The 17,052-nt window shown below is 36.8% G+C and overlaps 1 protein-coding gene and 1 long non-coding RNA gene across 7 annotated transcripts; one reads left to right on the forward strand and one right to left on the reverse strand.

Moving 5' to 3' along the window:
• Positions 1–1,367: 1,367 nt before the first annotated feature.
• On the reverse strand, positions 1,368–6,730 carry LOC126632697 (aminopeptidase M1-like). 2 transcript variants are annotated; one of them, XM_050303154.1, is made up of 19 exons: positions 6,446–6,730; positions 5,927–6,072; positions 5,715–5,817; positions 5,249–5,438; positions 5,070–5,163; positions 4,754–4,907; positions 4,531–4,635; positions 4,330–4,446; positions 4,001–4,114; positions 3,705–3,887; positions 3,219–3,537; positions 3,018–3,139; positions 2,843–2,940; positions 2,536–2,713; positions 2,330–2,444; positions 2,180–2,247; positions 1,996–2,070; positions 1,800–1,877; positions 1,368–1,693 (listed from the first exon to the last, which is right to left on the reverse strand). In XM_050303154.1, the coding sequence occupies exons 1-19, from the start codon at positions 6,659–6,661 to the stop codon at positions 1,508–1,510; spliced, it is 2,661 nt and encodes an 886-aa protein (XP_050159111.1). In that variant the 5' UTR covers positions 6,662–6,730; the 3' UTR covers positions 1,368–1,507. The 2 variants fall into 2 exon arrangements, with proteins under 2 accessions (XP_050159111.1, XP_050159110.1); XM_050303153.1 differs by having other exon boundaries at positions 5,927–6,081.
• Positions 6,731–13,643: 6,913 nt separating this feature from the next.
• Positions 13,644–16,353, forward strand: LOC126633231 (uncharacterized). 5 transcript variants are annotated; one of them, XR_007626990.1, is made up of 6 exons: positions 13,644–14,013; positions 14,115–14,207; positions 14,274–14,382; positions 14,482–14,548; positions 15,400–15,479; positions 15,883–16,353. It is a non-coding gene; the product is annotated as an uncharacterized LOC126633231 (long non-coding RNA). The 5 variants fall into 5 exon arrangements; XR_007626987.1 differs by lacking the exon at positions 15,883–16,353 and having other exon boundaries at positions 14,467–14,548; positions 15,400–15,612; XR_007626986.1 differs by lacking the exon at positions 15,883–16,353 and having other exon boundaries at positions 15,400–15,612.
• The last annotated feature ends 699 nt before the right edge of the window (positions 16,354–17,052 follow it).

Below are 17,052 nucleotides of genomic sequence, written 5' to 3' on the forward strand. Positions count from 1 at the left end.
GAGCATTCCAAACAGCATATGAGCAGCTACGAGAATTCCAGTTGCAATTATGTCTCTTAGACATTCCATCAAACAAGAAAATTAAGATTGAAGCAGTTGGAAAAGCTCAACAACACATTGAAATGATCGAACTCCACATTTTTAAATTGGAAAAGCTCATCCCCAACTTGTGGTCCACTTGTAGCATATTGATGAAAAGTAGCAAAGATACCTTGAAATTGACTTACTAAAAGCTCAACGACAATTGTGCAGCTACAGGAATTCCATATACAATTAATGTTCTCGAAATTGTAGAGGTCTCTCCAGTGAGATATTTCCATTTGCTCTTCACTCCCTCTCTCAGACATTTTCTCAAACTGTTCCAATGCATAACAATCTTTTTTCACAAATTTTCCCAAAAGATACCAATTAACCCATCCACATTTATCAGTCAAGAAGTCTTCATATATTGTTATGATCCCACATCCGCTACACCAAAAATGGTGTAGTGGTTCTTAAGTCCTGGGGGTCCTCCCACCTATTGGACTAGTCTTTTGGGTTGGGTTCTTCCCTTGAGCTTGAGTACCTAACATTGGTATCAGAGCCTAGGTTCCCGACGCTGCGAGACTTAGCGAGTGGAGCTGCCTTGGGAGTATGGGCTCCCAAGGGACTTGGCGACTGGTGCCACCATGGGCGTCGGGTCTTCCGAAGGGTGGTGTAATGTTATGATCCCACATCGGCTACACCAAAAATGGTGTAGTGGTTCTTTAAGTCCTGGGGTCCTCCCACCTATTGGACTAGTATTTTGGGTTGGGCTCTTTCCTTGGGCTTGAGTACCTAACGTATATGGTCAGAATAACACCAGTATAATATGGTAGAATAAACTTCAAAATTCAACCCCATTTGTCCTTCCAATTTGTAAAATTGAAAACCAAGGATGTCAATACCTCATGTCTATGCTTCGTGGTGTTCGTATGCGTTGAGGGAAGCATACAGAGGCGTATAATCTGTGAATTGAAGCTCCTGTAATCTCCATGCTCCTTAAGGTTGATGGAATCACTGATGTGTTGGTCTGCAAGTGGAGAGGGGACTGCAATTTTGGTGGTTCCTGCATTTCTGATGTGACCTGTCCAATCAAGCGGAGTAACTTGATGTGACCGTAACAGCATTACATGGTGTTACAATAGGTAAAATGAGATTCGAGTAATGGGGAAATTTTTAATTGAATACAACATGGTACGCTAAGTGTCGTAATAAAAATGGTTATAAATTTTTTGTTTTCAAGTATCCAACCACTTATGACACTTGGTATATCAGGGCATGTACCCGGTGCATTTAAAAATCTCTCCAAGTAATGGTTGCATTTTTCATGAGAGAGCAAGTCACAATCAAGGCAAACCAGGTACTTTTATTATTTACATTATGTCTCTTTATTCTTTGTTTTGGCAAATTTAAGTTACATAAGCTTTGGAAATACATTCCCAGAGATGATCTTCGTTAGAAAACAGCAGCAGCCAAACGTGGAATCCTAGTATTTCCGGCGTGCCAACTCCGTCACGACGTCGGCAAGGTCTTTCTCGCTCTGAACACTCTGAACCCACTTGGCGTTGATTTGCACCCGCTCAATGCTCTGCTTCAAGGTTCTGGTTATCGCAGGGTTGGGACGGGGTTTGAAGAACTCATCTACTTCCTTAACCTTGTCAAACGAAGCAAACTGCATGGGAATGTAGGAGGAAATGATAAGGCATTAGTAATCTAAGTTGCGCAACAAAAAGACCTCGAGGATAAGAAGGAAAGTTTTAGAGAAAGAAAGAACGAACCGGTGAAACAATTGAACTGACAAAGCGAGTGATTAGAAATCCAGACCCCCAGGTCTTTGAGATGTGCTCCCAGTTATCCTGTGTTTCGGGCAATCCAAATGAAAAAATGAATCACAGTAACGAAAGTGGGAAGAAAGATAAAATCTATGAAAGTGGAAACATTTCGTAGCATGTTGTAAATTGGTGAGAGAGGTACCTTCATCCACGTCCAAGCTGTTTCCCGACCTTCATTACTAACAGCAAGGCCAAAGACAGCATCCTGACTGCGAACCTGCGTAGACGGGCATTAAAGTCATATATCATCAAGCTTTGAATTCTCAAAATTATTACTAATAAGTAAAACTTCAACCTCCAATTAAGAGAAAGAAAATCTGAAGTACCTCAGGAGTCAATATAAAGTTGAGAACTTCCAGTGTAATATTGGGATCGGGACAAGACGCTAATGAACCTACAGGCACAGACACATCGATTACTGCTACAATCTAACAGCCTCTACGTTCAGCAATATTTTCCTATTTTCTTATATTTACCTAGAATGCGGGTTTTCTCCTGGCTTAGATCACTCTCTCTGTAGACTCTAAGAAGAGATTCGTAGCCTGATCGGTTAGATAAGCTTGTTCTTTGCATTACAGCCACATATGCTGCCTGCAACAGTAGTCCATAATTAACATCAACGATGAACTTAAAAGGTTAATTGTGTATGTGTAATTTAATTAACGATTTACATCAAAGCAACCTTTCTAATGTCAGGGGGAAGGAGGGGCGTGTTTCTGTCTTCTAAAAACGCATGAAAACGCCTACTTGCTTCATCTAACGTCAGGTCATGACCAAAAACAGCAAGTGCATTCAAAACGTCTCCTCTCAACATTGCATCTAAATGGCTTTCGCCGGGTTTAGGCTGCCAACCAAGCCTCCTGTAAAGAAATTCCATCATAAATGATAAACTTTAAACAAAATTAAAGAAAAAGACAGAAGCAAATCTTGTGGATCCTGATAGTTTATCTACGTAGGCATTTGAGTTGTTAAGAAAAGAGCAAGCTTACTCTGCGGAATACTGGAAAAGTCCAATAAAGAATTGTTTAATGTGATCCAGTAGTCCGGGTACAGCATCAGCTGCAATTCTTGCCAGATAATAACTTATCTGTGAAAAGTGAGGACCGGAATCAGGCTAAGGCTATAAATGCAGTGACATAAACACAATGCAGGGAAGATCATTACAGTAATCAAATTTGACAGAACGATATAGTCAAGGTCCTCTCTGTAAGCACTCAACAAGGTAAGCAATGAAGCAAAAGACTGCTTGCGAGACATTGACAGGGCAAATGAATCATCCAAAATGCCTGTTAAAGGAAAAAAAAAATTGAGGAAAAATTTCACTATCAAAGAGTTAAACAAGCACATGTACGAAATGATGGTTACCAAATCTGTCAGTTTCAGACAATTGTTTCTTTTCAATAGCGTTTCTAAGTGCAGCTGCAAGTTCATCCTCATATTTCACTCTGTAAAAACCAGTCTGATCCACATTGACTTTTATCCAACTGAATAATGCGTTGTCTTTGTTGCTTGTGCCTCCACATCCAGCCTTTCCTACTGAGCAACCCAGAAATTCCTTTATGTCAAGAGTTTCAGACTTCGATTGTAGTAGGAAATTCTTGCGCACATCGTACGAGCCACAGGATAATGTGATCGGCACAATCCATTGCCCATCGCCTTGGGAACCGCTTGAGTAGAATTGTGTCTGCCATACATTAATTTACTTATTAGATCTTTGTTTGTGTCCTTGTACCATGGAATAAAACCTAAACTAATGACTGAACAGCTTATATATGCAATAGAGCTCGAGAGGTTCTTTCAGAAGTTCCTTTGATAATCAAACAACTTTGAAAGAAGCAAACATAAGGATACCTGATCAAACTCCAATTTCTGATCTTTGATTTTGACAGAAATAACCGGGTAACCTTTTTGCTGTGTCCATGAATTCATTAGCTTGTTTACAGGTTCACCAGATCCCTCCTCAAGGGCAGCCCACAAATCTTCTGTCTTCGCATTTGAGTAAGCATGCTTTTTGATATACGAAGCAAGTGACCTCTGGATGCATTAAAAAGTAGCATGCAATTAACTCTGTAACTTTTTTATATCCTAGAAAATAAGATAGTTCCTTCAACCTTCAAGCACACTAACTGACAAATCAAAGAACATACCTGGAAGACTTCAGCACCTAGATAGCTTTGCAGCATCCGAATAACAGAAGCACCTTTTTTATAGCTTATCGCATCGAATATTTCATCAACCTCAGCAGCATGATTGATCTCCACCTGGCCAAAAAGAAAACGATTAAACCATAATATACCAGAGATACATGTATACATAAATACTCTCCAATTATTAACACCTTGAAAACTATAGTGGTGAATAATACCATTTAAAGCCTTCTATGTAGATGATCAAGATTCGATGCTAGGAAACAGTAAACTTCAGGAAAAAAAAATTAAAATGAAACCCATGAAAAACCAGGTCCACAAATAAGTACCTCAATGGGGTGAGATTCTTCAAGCCCATCCAGCTTAAGACCAGCAGTGAGTTCATCAAGAAACTGAGTCCATATTTTCCACTCTGGGAACAAGCTATCAGTAGCTAAATAGCTCACCTAATGACATTAAAATACTTTCTTTTAAGTACAAAAGCATGGAAACTAACAACTAACAATTATAGCAATGATATGAAGTGATACCCATGTTGCAAATCCCTCATTCAGCCATAAATGCGTCCACCATTCCATAGTTACAAGATTGCCAAACCACTGGTGTGCCAATTCATGTGCCACGACAGTCGCAACCTTTTACCAAAACCAAATAGAGTGATTAAACGTATCATTGGGTGCAAAAACTATACTCCCCTACCATATTAACCAAGATAAATTCTGAAAGCAGTAACATTCAGGATTCGCATTTTACCCTTTGCTTGTTGGCAGCTGCAGAATGTTTTTCATCAAAAAGCAAAGCTGTTTCTCGGTATGTAACTAAACCATAATTCTCCATGGCGCCGGAAGAAAAATCAGGTATTGCAATCATATCCAATTTGGGCAACAGATATGGCATGGCAAAGTAACTGCAGAACTTATCATCAATAAGTTCATATTGAATGGAATGTAATGCAGCATAAGTATGAAAAGGAAAAAAAAATCTAGAGAAACTGCTACTTTTAGTTGATAACACGCATCAAGAGCAATTGCCAACTTGGATATGAATGATTGGTAACTTTCACACATACTCTTTGTACAATTCAAGTGTCTTGACAGCAACGTGCAAAGCAAACTTCCCTTGGTCTGCCTTACCAACTTGACAATATACCCGCACTTTGACCCCTATAATGACATCAAATGTGACATCATCAAGAAAAAGGTTGCATTGACATACAGATGAAACGAGGGATATTGTGTAGGAGTTTACCATCAGAAGTATGATCTTCAACGTAATCAAACAATCCGACAACAACAGCCACCAAATATGTAGACATAATTGGTGTTTCTGCATATGAAACTGTCTTCAGATGTCCATTCACTTTTTCTTCTTGAATCGGCATGTTGGAAAGGGCTACTAGTTCAGACGGAACACCATCAAGGGTAATCTTGAATGTAGCCTGCCAATCAAATAGCCAGTAAGTCATAAATTCTAGATTTGAACAATTTAACCAGAACGGGAAGATTGATTTCTCATCTATAATACCATCATAAACAACAGATAACTTTTTTCCTATTCTCAAAAAATGCATTTATAACAATGTATTTACAGAACGGTGTAAACAATATCACTTGATACTGATGAAAATCAACATCTTAACTCAACTGTGTGCGTGAGAGAGAGAGAGAGAGAGAGAGAGAGAGAGAGAGAGAGAGAGAGAGAGAGAGAGGATAACCTTGCAAGCAGGTTCATCCCAGCACGGAAAGCACCGCCTGGCATCAACAGGCTCAAACTGTGTAACTGCCATATTTTTCTTCTCACCGTTGTGCTCATATGTACTGCACGAAACAAATCAAATCTTAGACATATCTATACCATTAGGACAAGATAATACTGAACGAACAATCGAAGATGGACTGCGCAAAAGTTCCTGCATTCAAAAACTACCTTCTGTAGAAACCCTTCATCTTGTCATTCAAAATTCCTTCAAATTCAATAGCCAAAACTCCAGACCCAATCGGAAGCGTCTCGCCAAATTCCAAAACCAAAATTCCATCCTCTTCGAACGTCTCGGCCTTCGAAGGCTTGAAAACCTGCTCAAACTGTCAAACATTCATTTACTCAGTCAGTAAAGACACAAGTAGCCAAACAACGCACGAAATGAATTCCAAATAATCTTTCCATTTCCTACATTATCCGTGCAGCCATACAAGGCAGCAAAGTTGACAAACATCCTATCAATTCGAATCCATTCACTTGCTCACAAATCATTAACAGAGCAGTGATTAAACCAAAATTAAAACTAATCAACGATTGATTAATTGAACTTAGTTTTACTAATCAAGTATTAATTAACAAATCAACCTAAAAACAATGAAATTTCATCAGCCAAACACCTCAATCTCCTTTCTATTTTCTTTTTTTTCCTCAGTTCCACAAATTTGAAGAGCAAAGCGCATCGATTACCTTGAACAAGCCTCCGTGAGTGAAAGAGACGGAGCCCGCATTGACGGAAAGCTCGGCGGCGTTGAGGACGATGAATTTGGTATCGGCGACGACATCGAGGTCGATGTCGACGGAGCCGCCGAATTTGCAGGCGGCGAGGTCCGGCTTCAGCCTTACATCGTACCGTTTCGGGACGGCGAATTTCGGAAGCCGGGGCTGGCCTTTGAACTGCTCCATGGCAGCGACGACGACTGTGATACTTGCAAGCTGCGAGAGTTTTTCGAGTTCAGACTTCGAAAGTGTGTGAGCGGGACTCGTCAGTTGTTACGATTTTATAACTTGCAACGTACGAATATTTTCTGAGAAAATTTTACACGTGGACTTTTTATTTTGTTTTTACCAAAGTTTAAAAAAAACGCTAGGCGCTAGTCGAACGGTAGGTTAGGCGGGACCTAGCAGGCACTTAAGCAGATAAGCGGATTTAAGTAAATCTGTTATATTTTGTATAAATAAATATTTGTTTATACTTAAAATATATATAATTATCATGAATTACAAAATAGAATGACATATATATTATGAAGTATTGAAACATAATGAAAACATGGGGAACAAGCATATAATTTGTGTTCATTTTAGTATTTAACAAGTTTCTTTCAATTTATTAAAAAAAAAATTGCAAAATGATAATTATCTATTTTCTGTCTAAATGAGTTGCAACCTAAACAAGTGTCTAGGGGTGTCTGAGCAGGCTAGGCTGGCGCCTAAGAAGGTCTAGGCGCGATTAGGGGCGGTGGCCAACCGTCTAACTCCTAAGCAGGGCATAGGCAGAGATTTTTAGAACAATGATTTTTACACGTTTCGGTCCGCACACTTTTTTCTTTTTCTATTACGATATGATCCACAATTAATTTAGGGTGGATTATATTTTGCGAGAAATGCGAAAGGCTATCTCAAAAGTATGATTCTTTATATATTTTTTGTCAATTTATTTTTTACACAATGTTTTATAATATTGGTAAAAAATTGATGTTAATTACGAGGTGACATAGTTTACGAAAAGTACCATTTTTGAGAGAATCCCCTTATCATTTCTCATTTGCTAATTGATTGTAATATTTAAATGTATTTACTACAATCAACATCTCACGATTAGAGTATACATTTGGTGGAAAGGTACTTGAGGGTCCGTTTGGTACGCAAACGGGACGGGACGGGACGGAACATGACGGAACGGATGATGTAAATATTGAAAAAGATAAGGAGAAATTTTGTCATAAAATGTTATAAATTTGTGTTCCACGGATGTGGAACGGGTCGTTCCAGGGGGAAGAGGTGGAATGAAAAATCATCCAAATTTCGTCCCATGAGACAACCCGTTCCCTAGTTTTTAAGCGCACCAAACGTGGGACGGAACGACTCGTTCCGTTCTGTCCCGTCCCGTCCCACGTACCAAACGGTACCTGAAGGAACGAAAAATGAAAGCTCGAAAACAAAGAGAATAAGTCTTTTCCAAAGTGTTGCTCCATGCTCCAGCTTTTCCACTCCCTTTGATTTTTATACGCAAAATAATCTCTTTCACTTTTTTAACCAAATCTCTCTTTATTCTGGCACTTAAATGAAGAGATCGAAGAGATTATGACATATGATGTTCATCATAGTTGTATTTATTTAAGACTATTCATAGCAATTCTACTTGGTAAGCTCTATTTTAGTCTATCGAAGAAAGATTTGATTGAAATTGTCCATTTGAAAATTTCCCATAAAAACTAAGGAGTTTTAACAAAACACTTCCAGTACTGTTCACTTTTAAAGAAAAACCACATTTGTACTATTCACTATACCTTTAAAAATGACTTTTTATTAAAATGGAAGTTTTTTTGAACTTTTCGTTAGTTTTCCTTAAAAACTAATCATAGGTTTTTATAAAGAAAAACTAATGAAAATGGTTTGAAAACTTTGATTTCTAACGAATATGACAAAAATGTGTTGTAAGTGAATAGTATCAGGATTGACTTTTTAGAGTAAAAATATGATTTTTCGTTAAAGTGAACGGTACCAGAAGTGTTTCATGTTCTTATAATTCATGCTTCAAAAGATTCTCTTTGCAGTTTTTCATCAAACTTCTTTTCCCTCTTGCTTAGCTTTGGAGTACAAACTTGATCAGAGCCGTCCATTTCTTAAATCTGTTGTTGGATTAACATATAAGCAAAGAATTAATGCGTGACTTAACTTTAAATGCTCACCCAGGTGAGGCTTAACTCCCAAGTCTAACATATTACTTTTTTTTTCTTGGCAAGAATTATTATTATTTTGTCACGAAACTAATTATGTTGGTGTTGAGGATGCATGTGATGCTATATTTATTTACAGTATGTGTAATGCATTCAACAAACTAGTTTGATTGTCACACGCATGTGGTTTAACATCCTAGTCAATATAGTTTTGGATTTCTACCTATATGCTCGGGGTTCGAAACACTCTTTTAAATTAATGTAATAGTTTTGAACTCTCTCTCATCCCCTTAATAATAATATTTGTTTTAAAAAAAACCTAGTATAAATATGTTAATGTATTTCTCAAAGCGTCAACTATATGCAATCAAAAGCATCTATATACAAAATCTTGTCAAAATGAATATGGTGTTCTATCAATCCCAAAGCTTGAAAATTAGCTACACATGAAGAGGCTTGTTATCAATCTTGCATCAAGGGACCTTGAAAATTAGCTATATATGGTATTCTAAAAATCTCCATGTAGCGCCGCATGGGCGTTAGGCGGTTGACCACCACCCAGATTAATCCCTGGGTGTTTGAAAATTAAGAAATGACACCTAAACCTATTTAGGCGCCCACCTAACTCATCCAAACCCGCTTAGGCACGCGCTTAGATCGCGACTCACTTAGACATAAAATATATAACTTTCATTTTGCATTTTATTTTTTTAATAAATTTTAAGTATAAGCAAACACTTATTTATACGATATATAATGGATTTACTTAAATCGGCCTAGGCCCCTGCCTAGATCCCGCCTAACCACCTAGACGTTAGGCCCCAGCTTGCCACCTGACTAGCGCCTAACGTCTTTTAGAACCATGCTTGCATGTACTTATAAGCAAGTGAGCTACTCCTCATATTGCAATTTGTTTTTATGGTAAAATTCCAATTTTCTTCATGGTATCAAAGCAGTTTGTCTTGCGTGCTAACAACCACACATACTCCACGTCACACCACAGTTTACGTTGTCCACGTGTTAGGTTTAGAAATTTGCACATGTGAGAGGACGCATTGAGAGTATCAATCTTATATCGATTTGCCACACGCGAGGAGCGTTTTGAGAGTGTCATTCCCACATCGAACTTCAACTCTCTATATTGCTAATTGATTTTATAATAAAACTCTTTCTTAACAAGATACTGACAAGTACTGTAAATTCATGAAAATATGTCGCGATGAAACATGAAATTTTTCGGAAGATAGCATTTGGGTTTTCCAAGTTCCTCATCCAAATCCCATGTTCAAGGGACTCGCAACGCACACACAAAGGGAATCGGGAAAACCTACGACAAAAAGTAAACACTGTAGGTAAGTTAGGTCTGTCACATTCGAATTAGATACACTAATAGAGTAAAAATTATGCCTAATCGCTTGGAATAATTTCATAAGCGAAGGACAATTGGTTCCCATGGAATATAAAAGAGGAATTCCTAAGCAAGCTTCTTAAAACTGTACTTTAATCTTTTCGCAAGCAAAGTTCTTAAGCAAAGGACAATTGTCCTTCCTTCTTTTTTATGTTCTTTTTTTGTTGTATTATGAGGGGTTAGATTTATGCTTTCTGATTAGATGTAATTTTTTATTTGATATCAATAAAATTCTCTTCGTACCGTAGAGGTTTTTCCAAAAAAAAAAAAAAAAACCCCTTAATACGAAGGCAAGTTCTTAATAACATTATACTATAATCTTTTCATAGACTTATTTAATCATTTCTTTGGTAGCATAATACCGATCCTCCCCTTCTTCAAATTTCTTTTGATGTTGGTTTTTGCCTTATTTTTGTTTTCTTTCCCTTGCAACATCAAATTATCGTCTTTATATTCTACAAAATATAATTTTTGGTGCAAAATCTCTTATAATTCAGGTTTAAACAATTGAAAAATGACAACGTAAAACCTAAAGAACTTTTTTATCTAAACCAATTGGGACGATGCTCGCCTTCGCGCAATTGGTGGTTGGCTGTAGTTGGACACACACTAAAATTAGCTCATGCATACTTCTCAATCCTCATGAGTTGGAATTTCATATGGATTGTAATTTTATTTTGAATTTTTGCATTGGAAACTGGTTAATGCAAAAAACCAAGGCTATGTTGAGGCACATTCAATCATAAAACTAGATTCTCTTTGAAAGTTAAATATTGTTCACGTAAATTTTGTTGCCTTTCACTAACTTGTGTCTCCATCAATTTAAGGTTCTCTTCAAAGTGAACTTACCGAAATGCTCATTTTCAACTAATCACTTTTGAAATATAGATTTAAAAACATAGCTTAGGATTTTTATTTTATTTTTTAACTCCACCGAAACTAATAGCCCTTTGCTTATGAAGTTATTCCAAGCCATTAGGCCCGTTAGTGTCACAAATTAACGAATATATGCATGACTGCCCCATTGGTGAACAATCTCTACTTTACTAGTGCATCGGATTCGAATGTGACAGACAGAACTTACTTACAATGTTTACTTTTTGTCATAGGTTTTCCCGATTCCTTGTAGTGTAAGTTGTACGAGTCACTTGAACATGGGATTTGGATGAGAAACATGGACAACCCAAATGCTACACACATGCTATCAGTATCGTCTGACAAAAGTTGAGATCTTATTATAAAATTAATTGGTAATATGTAGAGTAGTTTAACTACTTCTAAACATATGTAAGGTTCCCCATTTCTTCGACGTGAGATTGATACTCTCAACACGTCACCTCATGTATGACGAATTTTTAAGCCTAACAAGTTAACAACACAAATCAGGTGGCATGAAACATGTGTGGCCATTAGGCTTAAACAGGACAACCTGCTCTGATATCATAAAGAAAGTTGAGTTTCCACTATAAAATCAATTGACAATATGGAGAGCAACTCAACTATTTATAAGTATATATAAGTATATATAAGGTCCCTCTTTTTCTTGATATGGTATTGATACTCTCAACATTTCATTAACACATACTGTAAATAAATATAGCATCACAAGCATCCTCACCACCAACAAAATTAGATTCATAACAAATATAATAAATTTTGACAAAAATATAAAATAATAATTAAAAAAAAAACTAGTTTAAATATGTTAATGTATTTCTCAAAGTGTGAACTCTATGCAAGCAAAAGCGTCTATCTACAAGATCATGTCACAATGAAAATGGTCTTCTATCGATTCGTCACACGTGAGGGGACGTATTTAGAGTAATCTCATATAAAAGAAATAAGAGACATTGCATGTGCTTATAAGTAGTTGAGCTACTCCTCATATTGCTAATTGATTTTATGGTGAAACCCCAACTTTCTTTATGATATCAAGGCAAATTGTCCAGCGTGCTAACAACCATACATACTCCAAGTCATCCTATAATTTATGGTGTTCACGTATTAGGCTTGGAAATTTGCACGCATAAGAGAACGTGTTGAGAGTACTAATTCTACATTGATTTGACACACGTGAGGATGCATGTTGCAGTGTCAATCCCACGTCGAGCTTCAACTTTCCATAGTACTAATTTATTGTATAGAGGAATCCCAACTTTCTCGAGAAGATACTGACAAATACTGTAAATTCATGAAAATATGTTGCGATGAAACAGGAAATTTTTCGGAAGCTATTGTATATTAAGGAAGATATAGCTTGTGTGTAGCATTTGGGTTTTCCAAGTTCCTCATCCAAATCCCATGTTCAAGTGACTCGCAACACACACACAAAGGGAATCGGGAAAACCTACGACAAAAAGTAAACACTGTAGGTAAGTTATGTCTGTCGCATTCGAATTAGATATACTAATATAGTAAAAATTGTGCCTAATCGCTTGGAATAATTTCATAACAAAGGACAATTGGTTCCAATGGAATATAAAAGAGGAATTCCTAAGTAAGCTTCTTAAAACTATACTATAATCTTTTCCCAAGCAAAGTTGAGCAAAGGACAATTGTCCCGCCTTCTTTTTTATGTTCATTTTTTGTTGTATCATGAAGGATTATGTTTATGTTCCATCTGACTAGGTGTATTCTTTCCTTTTTTTTGATATCAATAAAAAATTTCTAGTACTATCGAGATTTTCCCAAAAAAAAAAGGTTCTTAATAACATGGTACTTTAATCATACTTTGGTAGCATAATCATTTCTTTGGTAGCATAATACCGATCCTCCCCTTCTTCAAATTTCTTTTGATGTTGGGTTTTGCCTTATTTTTGTTTTTTTTCCCTTGCAACATCAAATTATCGTCTTTATATTCTACAAAATATATTTTTGTGTGCAAATTCTCTTATAATTCAGGTTTAAACAATCGAAAAACGACAACGTAAAACTTAAAGAACTTTTTTATCTAAACCAATTCGGACGATGCCCGCCTTCACGCAATTGGTGGATGGCTTTAGTTGGACACGCACTAAAATCACCTCATGCATACTTCTCAGTCCTCATTAGTTGGAATTTCATATGGATTGTAATTTTATTTTGAATTTTTGCATTGGAAACTGGTTAATGCCGAAAACCAAGGCTATGTTAAGGCACATTCAATCATAAAACTAGATTCTCTTCGAAAATTAAATATTGTTGACGTAAAATTTGTTGCCTTTCACCAACTTGCGTCTTCATCAATTTAAGGCTCTCTTCAAAATGAACTTACCGAAATGCTTATTTTCAACTAATCACTTTTGAAATATAGATTCAGAACCTTGCTTGGGATATTTTTTTTTAATTCCATCGGAACCAGTGGTGTCACAGCCCGTCCCGAAATATCTATTTCGACGGCATGAGATTACTTATTTACCCTTGGACGTTTTGTGTGGTCATGTGGGTAAAGTTTTATTTGGACCGATTCAAAGATTTTCCTAAGTTTTTGGAACACTTAGGACTTAGTTTTGTTGGTTGTGACCAACTAGGACCACACACAAGCACCCATACTTTTCTCTCTCCCGTTGAATCTCTCTCTCCCGTTGACTCTCTCTCTCTCTCTCCCTTCCCTCTCGAATTTCCTTCCATTTCCGTACAAACTGTACAGTCAACCTCAAACTCCTTCAACCAGTCACGGATCGACGTTAAAAAGGTGATGTTCTTGTTCCCTACAAGCTCTGAGTCCATTCATACTATTATTTGGATGTGAAACCTTGAAAAACCAAGGTACTGTTCATGCACACATAAATGTGTAGTTTTCCGAGAGTTTTGAAGCTATAGGGAGCTTTAGATCGTCTTCACAAGGCTCGGAGAAGAAAAATGAAGTGATTTGGACATCGGGAAGCTCGGGAATAGGGAGTTGCAGGTTTAGCCGGAATATCGAAGGATTTTTCGGTGAGTTCCGTCGGTTTTAGGACTTTTGAAAGGTAAGGTTTTGTTCTACTTGTCCTAAGCTTCAATTTGGTTCAAGTTTCGTGGAATTTGGTTGAGAATTGGACGAGATATGAAAGTTTTCATGATTTTCCAGTTTCCGATGAACGGCGACGGCAGTCGGAGAGGCTAACCGGAGAAGAAGATAAAATATTCCATCAGAGTTGATGGAATATTTTGACGCTGTCAGGTAGAATTAATTGTTTCTGTTACTTTTTAACGGAATATTCCTAACGACGTTAAGGGATTCCATTAGGGTCCCTGCGCGTGGCCGTGCGTGTTGCTGTGCCCATGCCTGCGTGTGGGACGTCGGAAATTTTTTCTAAAAATATGGGGATGTTCGTGAGGTTGTGTGGATCACGTTGGTATATTCAAACATCCCATTTGAGCAATGTATGAGAAGTTATTAGCTAGTATTGGTTATGTGCTTTAAATTAACGTTTTTATAGTTGTTTCGCATATAGGGGAGACTTATCCCTAGGACGAGCGTAGTCAATGGCGACTCGAGGGCTACGACCCTTCGACATACCAGTGAGTGGACTTTTGGTTTTAAGTGTATACGTATATGGTTGATATTTTCCCAGAAAATGCATTTAAATGAGTTATGCTTTGAATATGTCATGCCTATTGCTTTATGCTTAAACCATGAGTTAGAATTGTATGCATAAATGTGATTTGGTGTTGTGGGCGCTCAGGTAAGTTCCAGGTGAGTTTATGAATTGTGAATGTGTATTGAATGGCTGTGATTAATTGAGAAGCATAGAGGTCATAAACCTGCACCTCGGGTGATTGTGATTTAGCTAGAGATATAGTACATGCCTGTATATAATGTCACCTCCCGCACCATATGCTCACATTGGATCCAATTTAGGTGCACAGTCTTGTCGTACAGACCATTATAGGTGGTTCCGACTCGTAGGTGACTAGCGATTTATCGCACAACTATCATGAGAGCGTAGTATTGAGCATAATTATATTACACCCAGTCTTGTCGTACAGACCCTTTTCAGTGGTTCCGACTTGTGTGCAGTGTAGTGCTATATAGGTCATTTGTAGTGACTTCGGCTAGATTGACTAATGAGCTATGAATTCAGTCGTACAGACTTCTGCAGGGGTTCTAGCTAATGTGTTATTTTCCATGAATTTATTTTCACCTTGGTTACTTATCCTGTTTATATCTTGGCATGACATACTTATGATTATGAATATGTGAAGCATGATTTGAATATATATATATATATATATATATATATATATTTATATTCTATTTCTGGGAAAATTATACATGTTTTACGACGAGGGGTTAGAGCATTTTGATGATGAAATGGTTTTGAAAACCTTTGTTTTTGCCCACTTACGTTTTCTGTTTTGCGCCCCTCCAGGTTTTAGGTAAACTTGTTGTTGGTGGCATTGAGGATCTCGGCGGTTTCGACAGAATAAAATATTCATAGGATATCTTATGGTACTGTATAACTAGTACTTGTCCTACTAGACTGCACCTAGACTTTCTATGCTCTGATTAGGAGTATTTACTCTTGTATCTCACTCCTAGCACTTTTTGCTTATTAGTGCATATTAGTAGCTTTTGGTTTTTATTTATTTGTATATTTCTTATCCTTATTGCTTCCGCACTGTGCACATGGTTACGTCAACCTCTCGTGACGGCCAGCATACCTCGATTTCGGTCGGGATGTGTCAAGTAGCCATTTTCTTATGAAATTATTCCAAGCCACTAGGCCCGTTAGTGTCACAAATCAACGAATATATGCATAAGTACCACTGCCCCATTGGTGAACAATTTTTACTTTGCTAATGCATCGGATTCGAATGTGACAGACACTTACAATGTTTACTTTTTGTCGTAGGTTTTCCCAATTACTTATAGTGTAAGTTGTACGAGTCACTTCAACATGGGATTTGAATGAGAAATTTGGACAACCCCAATGCTACACACATGCTATCAGTATCGTCTGACAAAAGTTGAGATCTTATCATAAAACTAATTGACAATATATAAAGTAGTACAACTACTTATAAGCATATGTAAGGTCCTTCATTTCCTCGACGTGAAATTGATACTCTCAATACGCCACCTCATGTATGACGAATTTTCAAGCCTAACACGCGGACAACACAAATAAGGTGGCATGGAGTATGTGTGGCCATTAGGCTTCACAAGCGGGACAACTTGCTCTGATACCATGAAGAAAGTTGGATTTCCACCATAAAACCAATTGACAATATGAAGAGTAACTCAACATGTAAGGTCCCTTCCTTGATGTGAGATTGATACTCTCAATATCTCATTGACACATACTGTAAATAAATATAGCATCACAAGCATCCTCACCACCAACATAAATAGATTCATAACAAATAATAATAAATTTTGACAAAAAAATAAAATAATAAACAATACCATGTAATATGTTACACTGGGACTTAAGTCTCACCTGGGTGAGCATTTGAAGTCAAGTCACGCATAAATTCTTAGGTTATATGTTAATCAACAATAGATTTTTAAAAAAATGAACTTTAACAAAAAACTTCTGGTACTGTTCACTTTAACGAAAAATCAACATTGGTATTTTTTACTTTATCCTTTATTTTATCTTTATCGTTAAAACTCAAAAATTTCAAGTCATTTTTATTAGTTTTTCTTTTAAAAAATGGACGGCTCTGATGAAGTTTGCACTACTAAGCAAAAGCAAGAGGAAAAGGAAGTGATGAAGAACTGCAAGAGAATCTTTTGATTTTCCAAATTATTCACTCATTATTCAAAAGCATAAAGTATAAGAACTTATGATTAGCTTTTTGAGAAATTTCCAAATGAACAATTTCAACGAAATTTTTCTTCGATAGATTAAAATAGAGTTATCAAGTAGAATTGCTATAAATACAACCTTAAATAAATACAACTATGGTGAATATGATCTGTCATAATCTCTTCAATCATTTTAGAGTAAATTGTAATAATGGTCTCTCAACTTTAATTAAATTGAAGCAATGATCCATCAACTAAAAATCTATTATCA

This window comes from Malus sylvestris, chromosome 8, assembly GCF_916048215.2.
Source record: "Malus sylvestris chromosome 8, drMalSylv7.2, whole genome shotgun sequence".
NCBI lineage: Eukaryota > Viridiplantae > Streptophyta > Magnoliopsida > Rosales > Rosaceae > Malus > Malus sylvestris.

Coding starts and splice junctions, on each gene's coding strand:
- LOC126632697 (XM_050303153.1), bottom strand. CDS start 6,661: ATGGAGCAGTTCAAAGGCCAGCCCCGGCTTCCGAAATTCGCCGTCCCG. Junction 3,140..3,218: donor GTCTGAAACTGACAGATTTG/GTAACCATCATT, acceptor TTCCTTTAACAG/GCATTTTGGATGATTCATTT. Junction 2,714..2,842: donor CTTTTCCAGTATTCCGCAGA/GTAAGCTTGCTC, acceptor ATTTCTTTACAG/GAGGCTTGGTTGGCAGCCTA.